The following is a 12,418-nucleotide window of genomic DNA, read 5'->3' as shown; positions in this document are numbered from 1 at the left end:
GGTTGAATTTGTTCCTTTTTAAAGGAGCTCATTCACCTCTTCCACCACGTGAAGACACAGCCAGAAGTCTTCACCTATAACCCAGAAAGTGGGGCCTCACCCAGCCTCACCCACCCAAATGGGTCTTGGACTCCTTGAGAACTGTCAAATATTATTTTCTCTTGCTTGGAAAACTCAGTGAAAGGAAATCTCTTACAGCAAGCCAAGCAAACTACAAAAGTGAGAATTATGCACAAAATAAAAGGTGTTTTATAAAGTTCCTGAAGTATGCAAGAAAGGAAAAATAAACTCCATTTGATGTGCGATTTTTGAAAAAAAAAAAAAAGACTTGCAGATGTTGAATATTTAGAAGCTTTCAAACCAAACAAAAACTAGGATACTGTTTTAAAAGCACTTTTGGTGAGGTAATTGTTTTGTTGGCTGCCAAATGAAGTGGGCTGTCACTTTCCTAATCTACATTTCAATAGCCATACTGTAGCTCCAGTCCTTGCCTTTCACATCTTAGGTGAGGCAGGAGCACTTTCTCTGCTGTTGAAGACCTTTTGAATTAAAATTTCTCATACCCAACTTAACTATTAGCTTATTTCAGGGGGTTAGAAAAGTGTACTTGTGTGAAACCCAATGAAATTAAACACAGGCATGTTTGGTTAAAAAATACAGTAATATGCAATTAATGTTTTCATGACAATATTTCCAAATTGTTTTATGCTGTTGCTCAACTGTTCCATTTTGAGGCAATAAGAAACTTTATTGGACATTGGATATAGCTTTCACCTCTGTTTCTTAATGTAACCATAATCAACCCATTATTCACTGACAAAATTGTGTTGCAGATGTTTAAACTTGGAAAATTTCTAGTTCACTGTAGCTAGAACCGAGTCAAACAAGGGCACTTTATATTCCAAAAGAACATCAAAAATAACCACTTGTTTCTTTTACCCACGTCATGAATCAGCATGAAAATTAGGCAATCAAAATGTACTTTTATTAATAAGTAAGTATAAGGGATTTGGATATATGAAAAACGAATTCCCTCTTATAAAAGAGATGATGCTAAATATTAAGAAAATGTGGAAGAAGAAATAAACTTTCTATGGATTATAAGAACTGATGCTAAATATAAATGAAATTTAAATACTTTTCAAATGTATTTTGTGTTCAAATAATGAATACAAAAACACATTTTATATGGACTTTTTAATTTCTATAAGCTTTTTCCCAAGGTAAGACTTGACAGAATTAATTTTGTGGTAGCACAGACACAATCAAAATACCGCAGAACTCCGGATGGATGATTCATCTGTATCACTCCATGTTACACTTAAGAAGTCAGTGGAGAAGAGATATACTGAATTTGGGGACAAAAAACATCAACCAACATCTCCAGTTTATTTAATAAACATGTGTTTCATCAAGCCAAGGTTTAAATTTTTATTTACCATATCTATATATTCTTTGTCAATTGTCAGTGTTGGCTCAGAAAATATATGTGTATCTCTACAAAAAATATAAATCTCAATGTCACTTGCTAAGGCTCAAATGAGGATTGGTTTACAGTATTGTATTTTCTGAGTCTGAAATCTACTGCCAACAAAAACTGTTTTATTTTGTGATATGATTGAGGAACAGTGGTCTTCCTACTTTTTACTTACTGAATGTTATGGTTAACGGTGAATTAAGCCTATGGTTCTACTGTAGATGGAAATTACGTCTGCAAAAAGTAAACAAAATAAATGATGGAAGCAGGGGAATTGATGGAGAGAAGAGGAGGGAATATGTATGTTAAAAAAAACTGTATAAAATACATTTATTCTCTTTATATTAATTCAAAAATTTATAAAAACAAAATGAGTTTTTCTTTATTTTTCCCTGTCTTATGAGGGATCAATAAACTTTTATTATGAAATAGAAATCACTGGACTTTAGAATTCCCTTATTTTCATGTAGCACTCATAGACCAACCAGAACTGCATAATGAAATGCATCATTTTAGGTATAGTAGTCAAAAGAATCAACTAGATTGGGACATTGAACAGCAAATAAATAAATAAATAAATAAATAGTTTTAATGAAAAGCTTGAATTAGAATAAGAAATACATGTCAACCATTCCTAAGCATTCTGTATACATGAGAAGTGATAATGTTGCATGTAGTGTATGTCTTTCACATCTCCTAAACTGTGATAACCTATTAATACATACATACAAATACACACACCTCCATACAGGTACGCACACATATATGCATAATTTTGAACACAGTAATATATACTCATATATTACTATATTTAAATTTGTACTTTCTGATTGACTTTTAGCATTCTGTAAAAGATTTTATTCTGTTAAATCCATAGCCTGCCAAAACAGCACACCTGCTTAACTGGGCTAAGTGCCAAGAAGAGAAAAAGTAGTCAGGAATATTAATTTTCAAGAGCAGTAGATAAATGGTGCACATCATTAAGAAACCTATTTAAAAGGTACATCAGGAGATGTCTGCAAGACTTTCATAAGAAATTGATGCTTCCTACCAATATGTCCTTACTGATTCTATTCTCAGTTCTGGGTAATAAGATTCCAATTCAATCTACATTTAATGACTCCTATTTGTTGAAGATGTATGTTTCAGAGTTTTTCTTATGTGATTCTAATAAAATTGCTCTGGAATAATATATATTTTTAGAATGCTCATGAAAATTACCAAGTGCTGTGAAATTTTCTGGTACAATCACCTAATCACTTTTCTCCCTTATGGATATGGATGCCGATAAATTATGACACTTGAGCAAGAAAAACTCACTAAAAAGTGTTTTGTTTTTGAAGTTGTTGTTGTTGTTGTTGATATGGCTGTTCCTAACTCATGCTGGTTGTTGACCTCATTTCATGGCCTCTCACTTCTGGTAATGTCGAGTGATGGAGTACTAGAGTTTATCATATACAGACATTGGGGTACAATGGAACATGCATCCCTGCATCCAGACAAAATATGGATTCCCAATGAAACTGTTGGACATGTGTAGAATCAATAATTGCAAAAACTTGGAAGCAACCAAAATGTCCATCAGCAGAAGACTGGATAAGAAAGCAATGGTTCATTTACTCCATGGACTACTACTCAGCTATTAAAAAAAAAAAGAAAAAAGAAAACAAAACAAAATGCAGCTCTTTGTGGCCAAATGGGTCCAACTGGAAACCATTATGCTAAGGGAAATAAGCCAATCCCAAAAGGTTAGATAACACATGTTTGCCTTAATGTAACATAAAATGATGTCAATCTGAAAAACAGTACCTGTAAAGTGTAATATTATTTCAACCCCAAACAACCTGTATCTCACGCAATAAGATATTGTGATGTAACCAATGAACCAACAATCAATGTGAGTCAGACTGCTTATGATCTACATCAAAAATTGTAAAACCTAATATACTTCTAAGACCCTATGCTACTCGGAAAAGGGGCGGGAGAGCAGAAAAATCTTCCATCTCCTTAGAATGTGAGGAAGATATGAAGTATAACCCATCAGGAATATAACAGATAACTTATAGACAACAGATTCAAATCAGCATTAGACAATAGTAAAACTAAAAGACATACAGGGGGAATCAAGAGCAATCCTGACAACCTCTTAATAGGAGGTCATATGCACAGAGCAGGGTGAGACCCCAGAGTGGAGCAGGGGGACAGGAGAAGGCTTATATCCCAACCCTGGAGACTCTTGGATCCTCACCAAGGACTATCAGTACGGGTACCAAAGACTATATCACAACAGCCAAAAGACTAGGGGGAATTGGAGTGCCTTCGGAGGCCGAGAACTCTGAGGTCATCCACCCCCGTTTGGATCTACCACATGGGATGGAAGAGGCCCAAATCCTTCCTCGCAGGATCCAAGGTCATCGGAACAACAACCAGGAACCCTGAGCGATCCGCAGAAACAGAAGAACAGTAAACTTCTTTCAGGACTAGGGAGAGGAGCTTTCTCTGGTCCTTACTTAGTTCCAAATTTGGATCCACACCCTCTCTTGCAATGACCACCAGGGTAGCTCCGGAGCACCCCCTTAAACACACACACACACACACACACACACACACACACACACACACACACACATTAGAATAGATACACAGAAAACAACAAGGAAAGCTTAGAACCAGACAGGAAACGGTCAGCGTGGACACACACATACCTTACTAGGTAGGACACAAAGATTAGTTACTCCTCGCTAAGGTATTGAAGATTTCTCTGCACACCCCTCCTAAAACTGTTCTGCACCTCATTTGTTGACATATGCCTTGTTACAGTTATAAGCCAGTTTTGACTATCCTAAAATCGGCCAAGTTCAGCAAAATTATGCTTCAACACTGGAAACTGCTAAATACAAAAAGGAAAATAGACATGAGACAGCTGAATAGTACCCTATAGCCATTTTAAGGTGTATAGAAGCCAGTAGTATATAAACTAAAACTGAAATGTCAGTGAAGTAGTCACAGGAGGTGGTTAAGAACTTGTATTTTTTAACATATTGATTACTCAATACCATATCAATTAATTCCATAATGTTGTAAATTGCTGCTGACGATATGTTGTGGCTTTAAATTGATCGGGATGATTTTCTGCCAGCTCTACCTTCAGACCAGAGATGGTCTCCCCAAGAACCTGTGGAATTTATCTGGACAATAAGATGCTGGACTCTATGCTTGGTATACCCTTGCAATGAAAGAATCTTGACTGAAATTGAAATGTAATACAGCAACAAGGTGGAGGAATCCACCATGGGGGGAGGGTACGGGGAGGGGTTTGGGGAATCCCAGGGCCTATGAAACTGTGTCACATAATGCAATGTAATTAATAAAAAATATATTAAAAAAGAAACTAGGGCTATGAGGATACTTAGCCTCAGTTCTACAGTTACCAATTGGTTGCCATTCCTTAGCTTATTTACACCTCCTGTTTGAGTCAAGTCCCATAAAATCTGCAGGTTGGCAAAAAATATTTAAAAACGTGTATGTAATTAAAGACGTAAAGAGATAAAGATTATGGTATTGTTTCATATTTGTAATAAATAACATATAATTCAACATAAAAAGTGTTTCAATACACTTTGGCCCAGAAGAGAATTGTTAGCATTCACTAATACCTCAGTTACTAGTCATTTTGCTAGAAATTCTTTTTGTTGCATTTTTCACTCTTTGGTGATAAACGTGTCTGTTTATAAATAAAATTTTAAAAACTGAGGAATTTCAATCAAAGTTCACAAATTGAACTTAGCCCCATCCACATGAAAGTTTTGCATTATTAGAACACTCCTCCATTTGTTGAAAGACTTCCCTGCTGAGTGTCCAGCATGGGAAAAGACCTCCTACAGCTCTTGTGAAGGCTGGTTGTTCTGCTTCCTTGAGGTTCCTGACAGCATTTATCTTCCATTAGGGAACCAAAAGCAGTATGGGTAATACAAGTTGATTATACAAGTTGGTTTGTGATTATTATACTTATATAAATATAAATAATGTTTCATTTCATCTCACAACTGGCCTGATTGGGATGATAAATTATAGAGTTGTCTCATATGGTGGCTCTGTATGCTGTCAAACTGACAAATGAGAACTCCATTTTCCAGAATTTTCATTCATGTGTGTTTTCAGTTAACAACTGTGCAGTAGAAAAATTTCTATGAATACTGCAATGAAAAAAATCAAGATCTACTGAAACCAGTCCTTACTCTCTGGACGTTACAATAGGGTAGGTGCCTTTACACCTTATGACCATCATCACAGATTTATAGGCTTTCCTGGGTGTGTTAAAGGAGTTGGCAGGATCTTTCAGCATCTCCAAATTCTGGCCAGATATATGAATACTTTTGTGAGATTGAGCCACATCATCATAATTTGAGGTTATGAGCAAGAGATGAGCTTCCTGAAAAGCCACCATCAGTTCTACCTTGTCCTCAGTCTTGTCTATGTGTCCATTTGCCTTCTCAATTGCCAAAGGGATGCTTTAAACTTAGCCCCATCCACATAGCCAAAATCTTAGATTCCTCATTCAGGTAGCATGAATTAGTGAGCACATATTAAATCATCTATTTTCTATCATCTAGGTGATGCTGTCTCTTTGGTCAAAGTATGATAGTATGTCTTACTATGCTTCAATATTGTTTGGTGTTTATAATTAGAAAGGAATGATGAAATCTGTTTTCTAGTCTTTCTTCAATACTCAAACGTTTAACTTCTTTGAGAAGAAGAACAACTTAAAAATTTCTAGAAGAGAAAATACGGGAATATTTCTTTTTCATAGAAAAGAAAATTTAAGTTCTTATGCAAATTGGCTTCTAGCTTGTACTCTAAAGGTTGCAGAGTGAAACCACATTTTCTTACAAAAAAAAAGTACATTAAGGTCAATATTTTTCTGTGTCCCACATGTAGATAATATATTGGTACATCACAATAAATTCTGAAAATAAGCAACTGTGAAATTGCCCACAGTAGAATCATTCTTCTCAACTCAGCACATATTTATAAAATAGTTTTTCCTCTAGTAACAACTTTAAATGATTTCAAAGTGCTTAAATGATTTTCTAAAGTGTCATAGAGTCATTTAAGACCCAATGACAGCTACATTCACTTCTAGCCTTGTTTCTTGGATGTAATTGAACATTTCAAAGATGATTATATACTGCAGAAGATCCATTCTAATAATATAAACCCCAGTACAAGTGGAACAAACTACAGCCAAGAAATTAATCTATTTGTATACAACTAACTACTTTTGAAAAAAATGCTCAAACCCCATAACAGAGTAAGGATAATCTCTTTAACCAATGGTGCTGACAAAACTGGATTTGATATATGTGGAGGAACAAAATTAGACCCACACCCCTCATCATATATGAAAGTCACACGGATCAAACACCTGAATTTAAGACTCAAGACTGTGGAGTTACTGGAAAAAGTGCAAGGAAGACATTTGTATAAGGGATAACTTATTGGATAAAACCCTCAAAGCACAGGAACAAAAGCAAAACTAGAGAAACGAGATTGTACCAAAATCAAAAGCTTTATACAGCAAAGAAAATGATCAGCGGAGTAAGAGAAATCCAACAGATTGCAAATATATACATTTGCAAATCATCTATCAGACAATAGATTAATAGTATATCATATATTTTGAATATGTCTTCTTAATAGATGATTGCTACCTTGAATATATTATCAACTTAAAAATTCAACAACTAATAACAGAGGGCTTTAATGGACATTTGTCAAAAGGAGAAATATGAATGTCTAATAAATACATGAAAAAATGCTTAACATCACTAACTATCATGGAAATGCAAATTAAGGCTATAATGAGGCATCATCTCACCCTGTCAGAGTGGCTAAAATCCAGACTACAGACTAAAACTGTTAGCAACAATGTGGAAAAAGAACACCTACACGTACTGTTGGTGGGAATGCAAGCTATTGCAGCTACTGTGGGAAACTGTAGAGAGTTCAAAAAGCTGTCTGTCATCAAATGAACGGATAAAGAAACTATGGTATAAATACCAGTGGAATGTTATTCAGTCATAAAACATTAAATTCTACCATTTGCAGCAAAATGGATTCATCTGAAGGACGTAACATTGAGTAAAATAAGCCAGATCCCAGAAGAGAACTACGGAATGTTCACCCTTACATGTGGGAGCTACTAAAAAAAAAGTCTCTCTATTTCAATATTGCTGCAAATAGAGCTTTGTAAAACTTTGCTTTATACCTTTGCAGAATCAATGATTAAGACGGTTTTAATGATCTGTGATTATTATCTAAGGCCCTATCACCCTGAACGTACCCAATCTCGTTTGATCTGTGATTACTTTAAAAGTCTCTATGTGAGTAAAATAGTTGTTTTTCCACTGAATTATTGTTTATATGCACTGCCTGTGTTTCAAATAAACTAATGATTTTTGTGTGTTTTTTTACTCGTTAAGCTTTTTGATGAATTATTAAACCTTTTTAATGCAATGTAAATTTAAGATATCTCAAAACTGCCAAAGTTAATGAGGCAGTCCTGTCCTTTAATAAGTATTCCCCACTAAATGGAATGGGCCAAACAACAAGTGTTGAAATTTAATGAGTTAATGTTTTAAAAACGTGTGCTTGGGGCCAGCATTGTGGACACATCACATTAAGCCAGTAACACTGACATTCCCTATCAGAGTGCTAGTTTGAGCTTTGGGCAATCCATTTCTGAACCAGTTTTCTCTAAATGTACTTGGTGGGATAACGTGCTTGGTGGGATATGGACCATTGTGAGATTACTTGAACATCTTTAATTCACGTGAGGAATGTCAAGTTTCCGGCTCCTGGCTTCAGCCTGACTCAGGCCTAGCTAATGTGTCAGTGCAAGAAAAGTCTTCCATTCGCTCACTCCCTCTCTCTTCCCCTCTTGCTTCACTTTGCTTTTCACATAAATGAATAATTAAGAGTATGGTATAGTAACATCTTTTTATGAAATCAAATGATACTTCACAAAAGCAAGGGTAGGTCATAACCATGAATAAGCCTTCTCAAGATAGAAAATTAAAGAATGAATTTCTTGTGATATAACAATTTCTATTCTAAGCACTTAAAATACATTGCTGTACGAGTCTTTTAACAATATTATTGCATTAGCATTATATTCTCTCTTTCTTAGATAACGAAACTGATGCACAGAGGGTAAATGTCTTACTACTAGAGAACACCTTACTATTAGAAAACAGTAAGGTCTGGAGTACCTGTAATGTGAAAAAAAAATCAAGTATCAAGGCTCACATTCTCAGCTATACAGCTATTTATTCCTTCCGTTGTCTTGGGAACTGGGCTAGGGGTAGAAGAGACTTTCATGAACAGAAGCAGCAAGAAACGCCGATAAGCATTTTCCTAGAACTAGAGGGGAAAGCAATCATAAGCATAAATGGAAAACAGGAAGGTTTATTGCTAGAAGATGAAACTTGAAGAACTTATACAAACACGAATCTCATGCCAAAGAGTTCATAGTACTTAAAAAATATTAGGTACTTTATCAATTTTTGATGAAAGTCTATTTAGATCATTACCAATGGAAAGTATTAAAAAGTATTAGAAAGGTGCAACATGTGAAACTCAGCAAGTAAAGAATTATAGTGACGACTCAAGTACCGAAGACACTTAAAATTGACACGCTAGTTAGTTTTTTTCAGGCAACAGATAGATGCCTAAATTGTTAGGCAACTGGAGAGGAAGAATCACAGGGATGATGTGCTGAATAAACATATACTGAGAGAAAGAGGAAGCAGCAATAATGTCTAAACTGTTTTTCTCCTTATCAAGTGAAATGCCAGTGAAAGTTGCTTTCCATAGCACCTAAATAGAGTTGAGTGAAAGCTCTGGTACGGATTATCAGAGTGTGTGATACTTAAGTAATCTAACCTGACAATCTCATTGTAGGGTACTGTATATATATATATATATATATATATACATATATATATATTTTTAAAAGAACAAGTATCTTCTAAGAGTAATTTCTGCAGATCTGTTATGAAATTCTTAACTTTCAGAATATTAGATCTACATGTATTTCCTAAAATATCCATATTACATAATATTGATATATTTATTTTTATTTAATGATCACTTTTTCCACAATTAAAATAAATAAAATGATAAAAATAAGAAAGGCAGATTAAGTCTAGAGTAAATGTAGGTCTACTGGAAATAAAGTTTCCTGGAGCAATAGAACTGTTTTTATTTAAAACTCTGTGGTAATTGTGAAATATCAGCATTGAACTCTATGTTTTTAGAGCCTCTGTTACATGAGATACTAAACACATTACCTATTTGGAGCAGACACATTTGACTGTGGTTGAGCAGCTGTTCTGATTTCTTTGACGTCCTTGGACTTAGCCTATGAGATGATGATCATTACAGTGCAGGTGACTGGACAGCTGACCAAGCTGTCATAGTTTCACCTCCATGTCAATAAGCCCAAGGAGGAGATTTTTATGGCTTCATGATATTTGTTTTGATAACTGGCATTGCTGCTTTATGGCACATATAGTAAGAATTTGATGATTAATTATTGAGTAAATACAGTATTACTGAATTCATAAGAGACAAGTTATACTATTTGTATCATCTAGGTCCTGTTGATATTTAGTCCTACTAGAGAAAGCAAATGAAGATGCGAGAGATTCATATTTAAAAGCTTGCATTAAGAGCTTAATGAAATTTTTTGTTTATGATAAAAAATGAAGAACATATTCATGCAATATCTCCAGAACACCCAAATGATTCTTTCATTTAGGAAATCACAGTCAATAGAGGGTGTTAGATTAAGAAATATATAAATATAATTCTGCAAATATTGAAAGTATTTAAACAAAGAGATGAACAATGTACTCTGGTTGAATAGGGAGATTCTCAAAATCTATCTTCCCTAACTTGTACAAGTAATACATGTTTTGCAAAAAAAAAAAAAAAAAATACATACAAACTTCCAATATTTTGCCATCAGAATAAACTTCTCAATTTATCTATAGTATTTCTGAAGTTCGCTCCTATCATTTCTGTTTCACTCCAAATTTGCAAGGACACACGGACACTCAATATTTAGCATCACAATTCAGGTAAGTATTGGGAAAATCTTTAAATACTATCCTCAGGTATTCACAATAGGATAAGGCTTCGTAGGAATAACAAAAAGTGTATCTAGAAAGAAGCTTGTGACCAAACCACTTTTGAACCATTTGTCCAAAAGGTTTTGTTTGTTTTAACTTAAGCCCACTAGAATTCAGTATGGCAATACAAATAATCTTTGTTATCGCTTGGTAAAATATCAGTTATGAAACTGAATCTCCACTCAAGCTTTTTGAAATCATTATTATAAAACTGTGACCTTAGGTCTTTACTCAACCATAAAAATACAAGTATCAATTTCATTTTTTGATCAGTAAGAGCAAAATACCAAGAAAGGGAGCAGAAGGCAAAAGGAAACTGACTGAGACTTTCAGCACATTCATGGGGTATTTTATTTCTCACGCTAAAAAAGGTCATGAGACACAAAGCTGTAGCCGGAGAGAGCAGTTTCTGCACATTTGAAAGTTATACGTTTTGGTTCTCACCTGAAAAGTTCTTGTAATCCACCAAATCAAACATAACGATGGCAACTGCTGACCATGTGATAATCAGAGCAATGACGAGGAGCCAGGCTGCGGGAGAGCTGAATGTTGTTACGATATCTTCCGTGACTGTCCTCTTCAGGACTTTTCCAGGGGATTTGGGCAGAGATCCATTTTTGCTGTCTATCACAGTTGTAGTTGTAGATGCATTTGCTAAACAAATGTTCAAAAACGAAAACATAATTTTAAAATTTCAATCAAGTCCTGATGGCAATAAAACACAGACTCCATGAGTTTTTGTGAGCTATTTGCATCCTTCTTTTACGGCAGAACACATCTGTTTATTGGCAGGATCATACTTCCATGCCCGTTACTGCATTTTCTCCTCCTCAGCAATCCTTTCACACTAAGCCCATATGTTCATTTAATCAGCATTTCTCACCCCCCAACTTCCTCATATGCTGCCATCTAGGCCACAAACCTTGTCATCCTTGTCAATTCCTTTGTGCTTCTCCCTTACAGCTTTCTATATCTATTATCTTCCGGGGCAGCAGGTTTTATAGCTGAGGTTCTCTTTTAGCAACTTTTCATTTACTTAGGGTCACATGCTAGTTTTGAAGACAAAAAAAAAAAAATCTTGAGAAAATCGAAATCAGTGATCAAAATAGTTCAAATGGGTAAAACTCCTGAGCATTCTCACTTGGGTACATAATTGAGCCTGCCATTGAGGTTATATATTTTGAGGGAAAGGACATAGGATATCTAAGATAAAATTTGGACAACCTCGTAGCCAGTAATTTTTTTTAACATTTTATGATTTTGACATTTTTAAGTCTAATTTTAAGATTTTATATATTCATGAGCGGAACTGTATTGAGATAAATAGCTAAACACCATTTTAAAACTCACCACCACCACCCACCACAACCCAGAAACAACTATTAATATGCTGGTTTCTTTGCATTATATAAAAATCTTATAAAAATTTTGTCCACATTTCTTAAAACTCTTTGGGGTGCCTTATGTAATTATATATATATTACATGTGTATTATTGCGTATATATACATATACAGACATTTACATGTATATAAAACAAACACAAAAATACCAATATTAAACATACATATATTTCTATTAAATTTCAATATGTCAGATTCATAGGCATTTGTTTTCATTTAATGAGCACAGGGACCACCCTCCCCCCCAAAAAGGATTTCATTACTCCTTCAGTACTCACTACAACGAATTAATTCACTTCTTGTAACACAGAAAAAGAGGAGCATAGACTGTTGTTTATTCACAAA

General features: G+C 34.7%; 1 protein-coding gene across 1 annotated transcript in view; it reads right to left on the bottom strand.

The window, feature by feature from the left end:
- Positions 1-12,418, bottom strand: part of TRDN (triadin) — a 114,662-nt gene that overhangs the window by 61,177 nt on the left and 41,067 nt on the right. Inside the window, exon 2 of the mRNA XM_004587308.3 lies at positions 11,116-11,325. Coding sequence (XP_004587365.2) covers positions 11,116-11,325 — 210 coding nt within the window. The remainder of the gene's footprint in view (positions 1-11,115; positions 11,326-12,418) is intronic.

Source organism: Ochotona princeps, chromosome 1, assembly GCF_030435755.1.
Source record: "Ochotona princeps isolate mOchPri1 chromosome 1, mOchPri1.hap1, whole genome shotgun sequence".
NCBI lineage: Eukaryota > Metazoa > Chordata > Mammalia > Lagomorpha > Ochotonidae > Ochotona > Ochotona princeps.
This window is presented reverse-complemented; position numbering and strand designations above follow the sequence as displayed.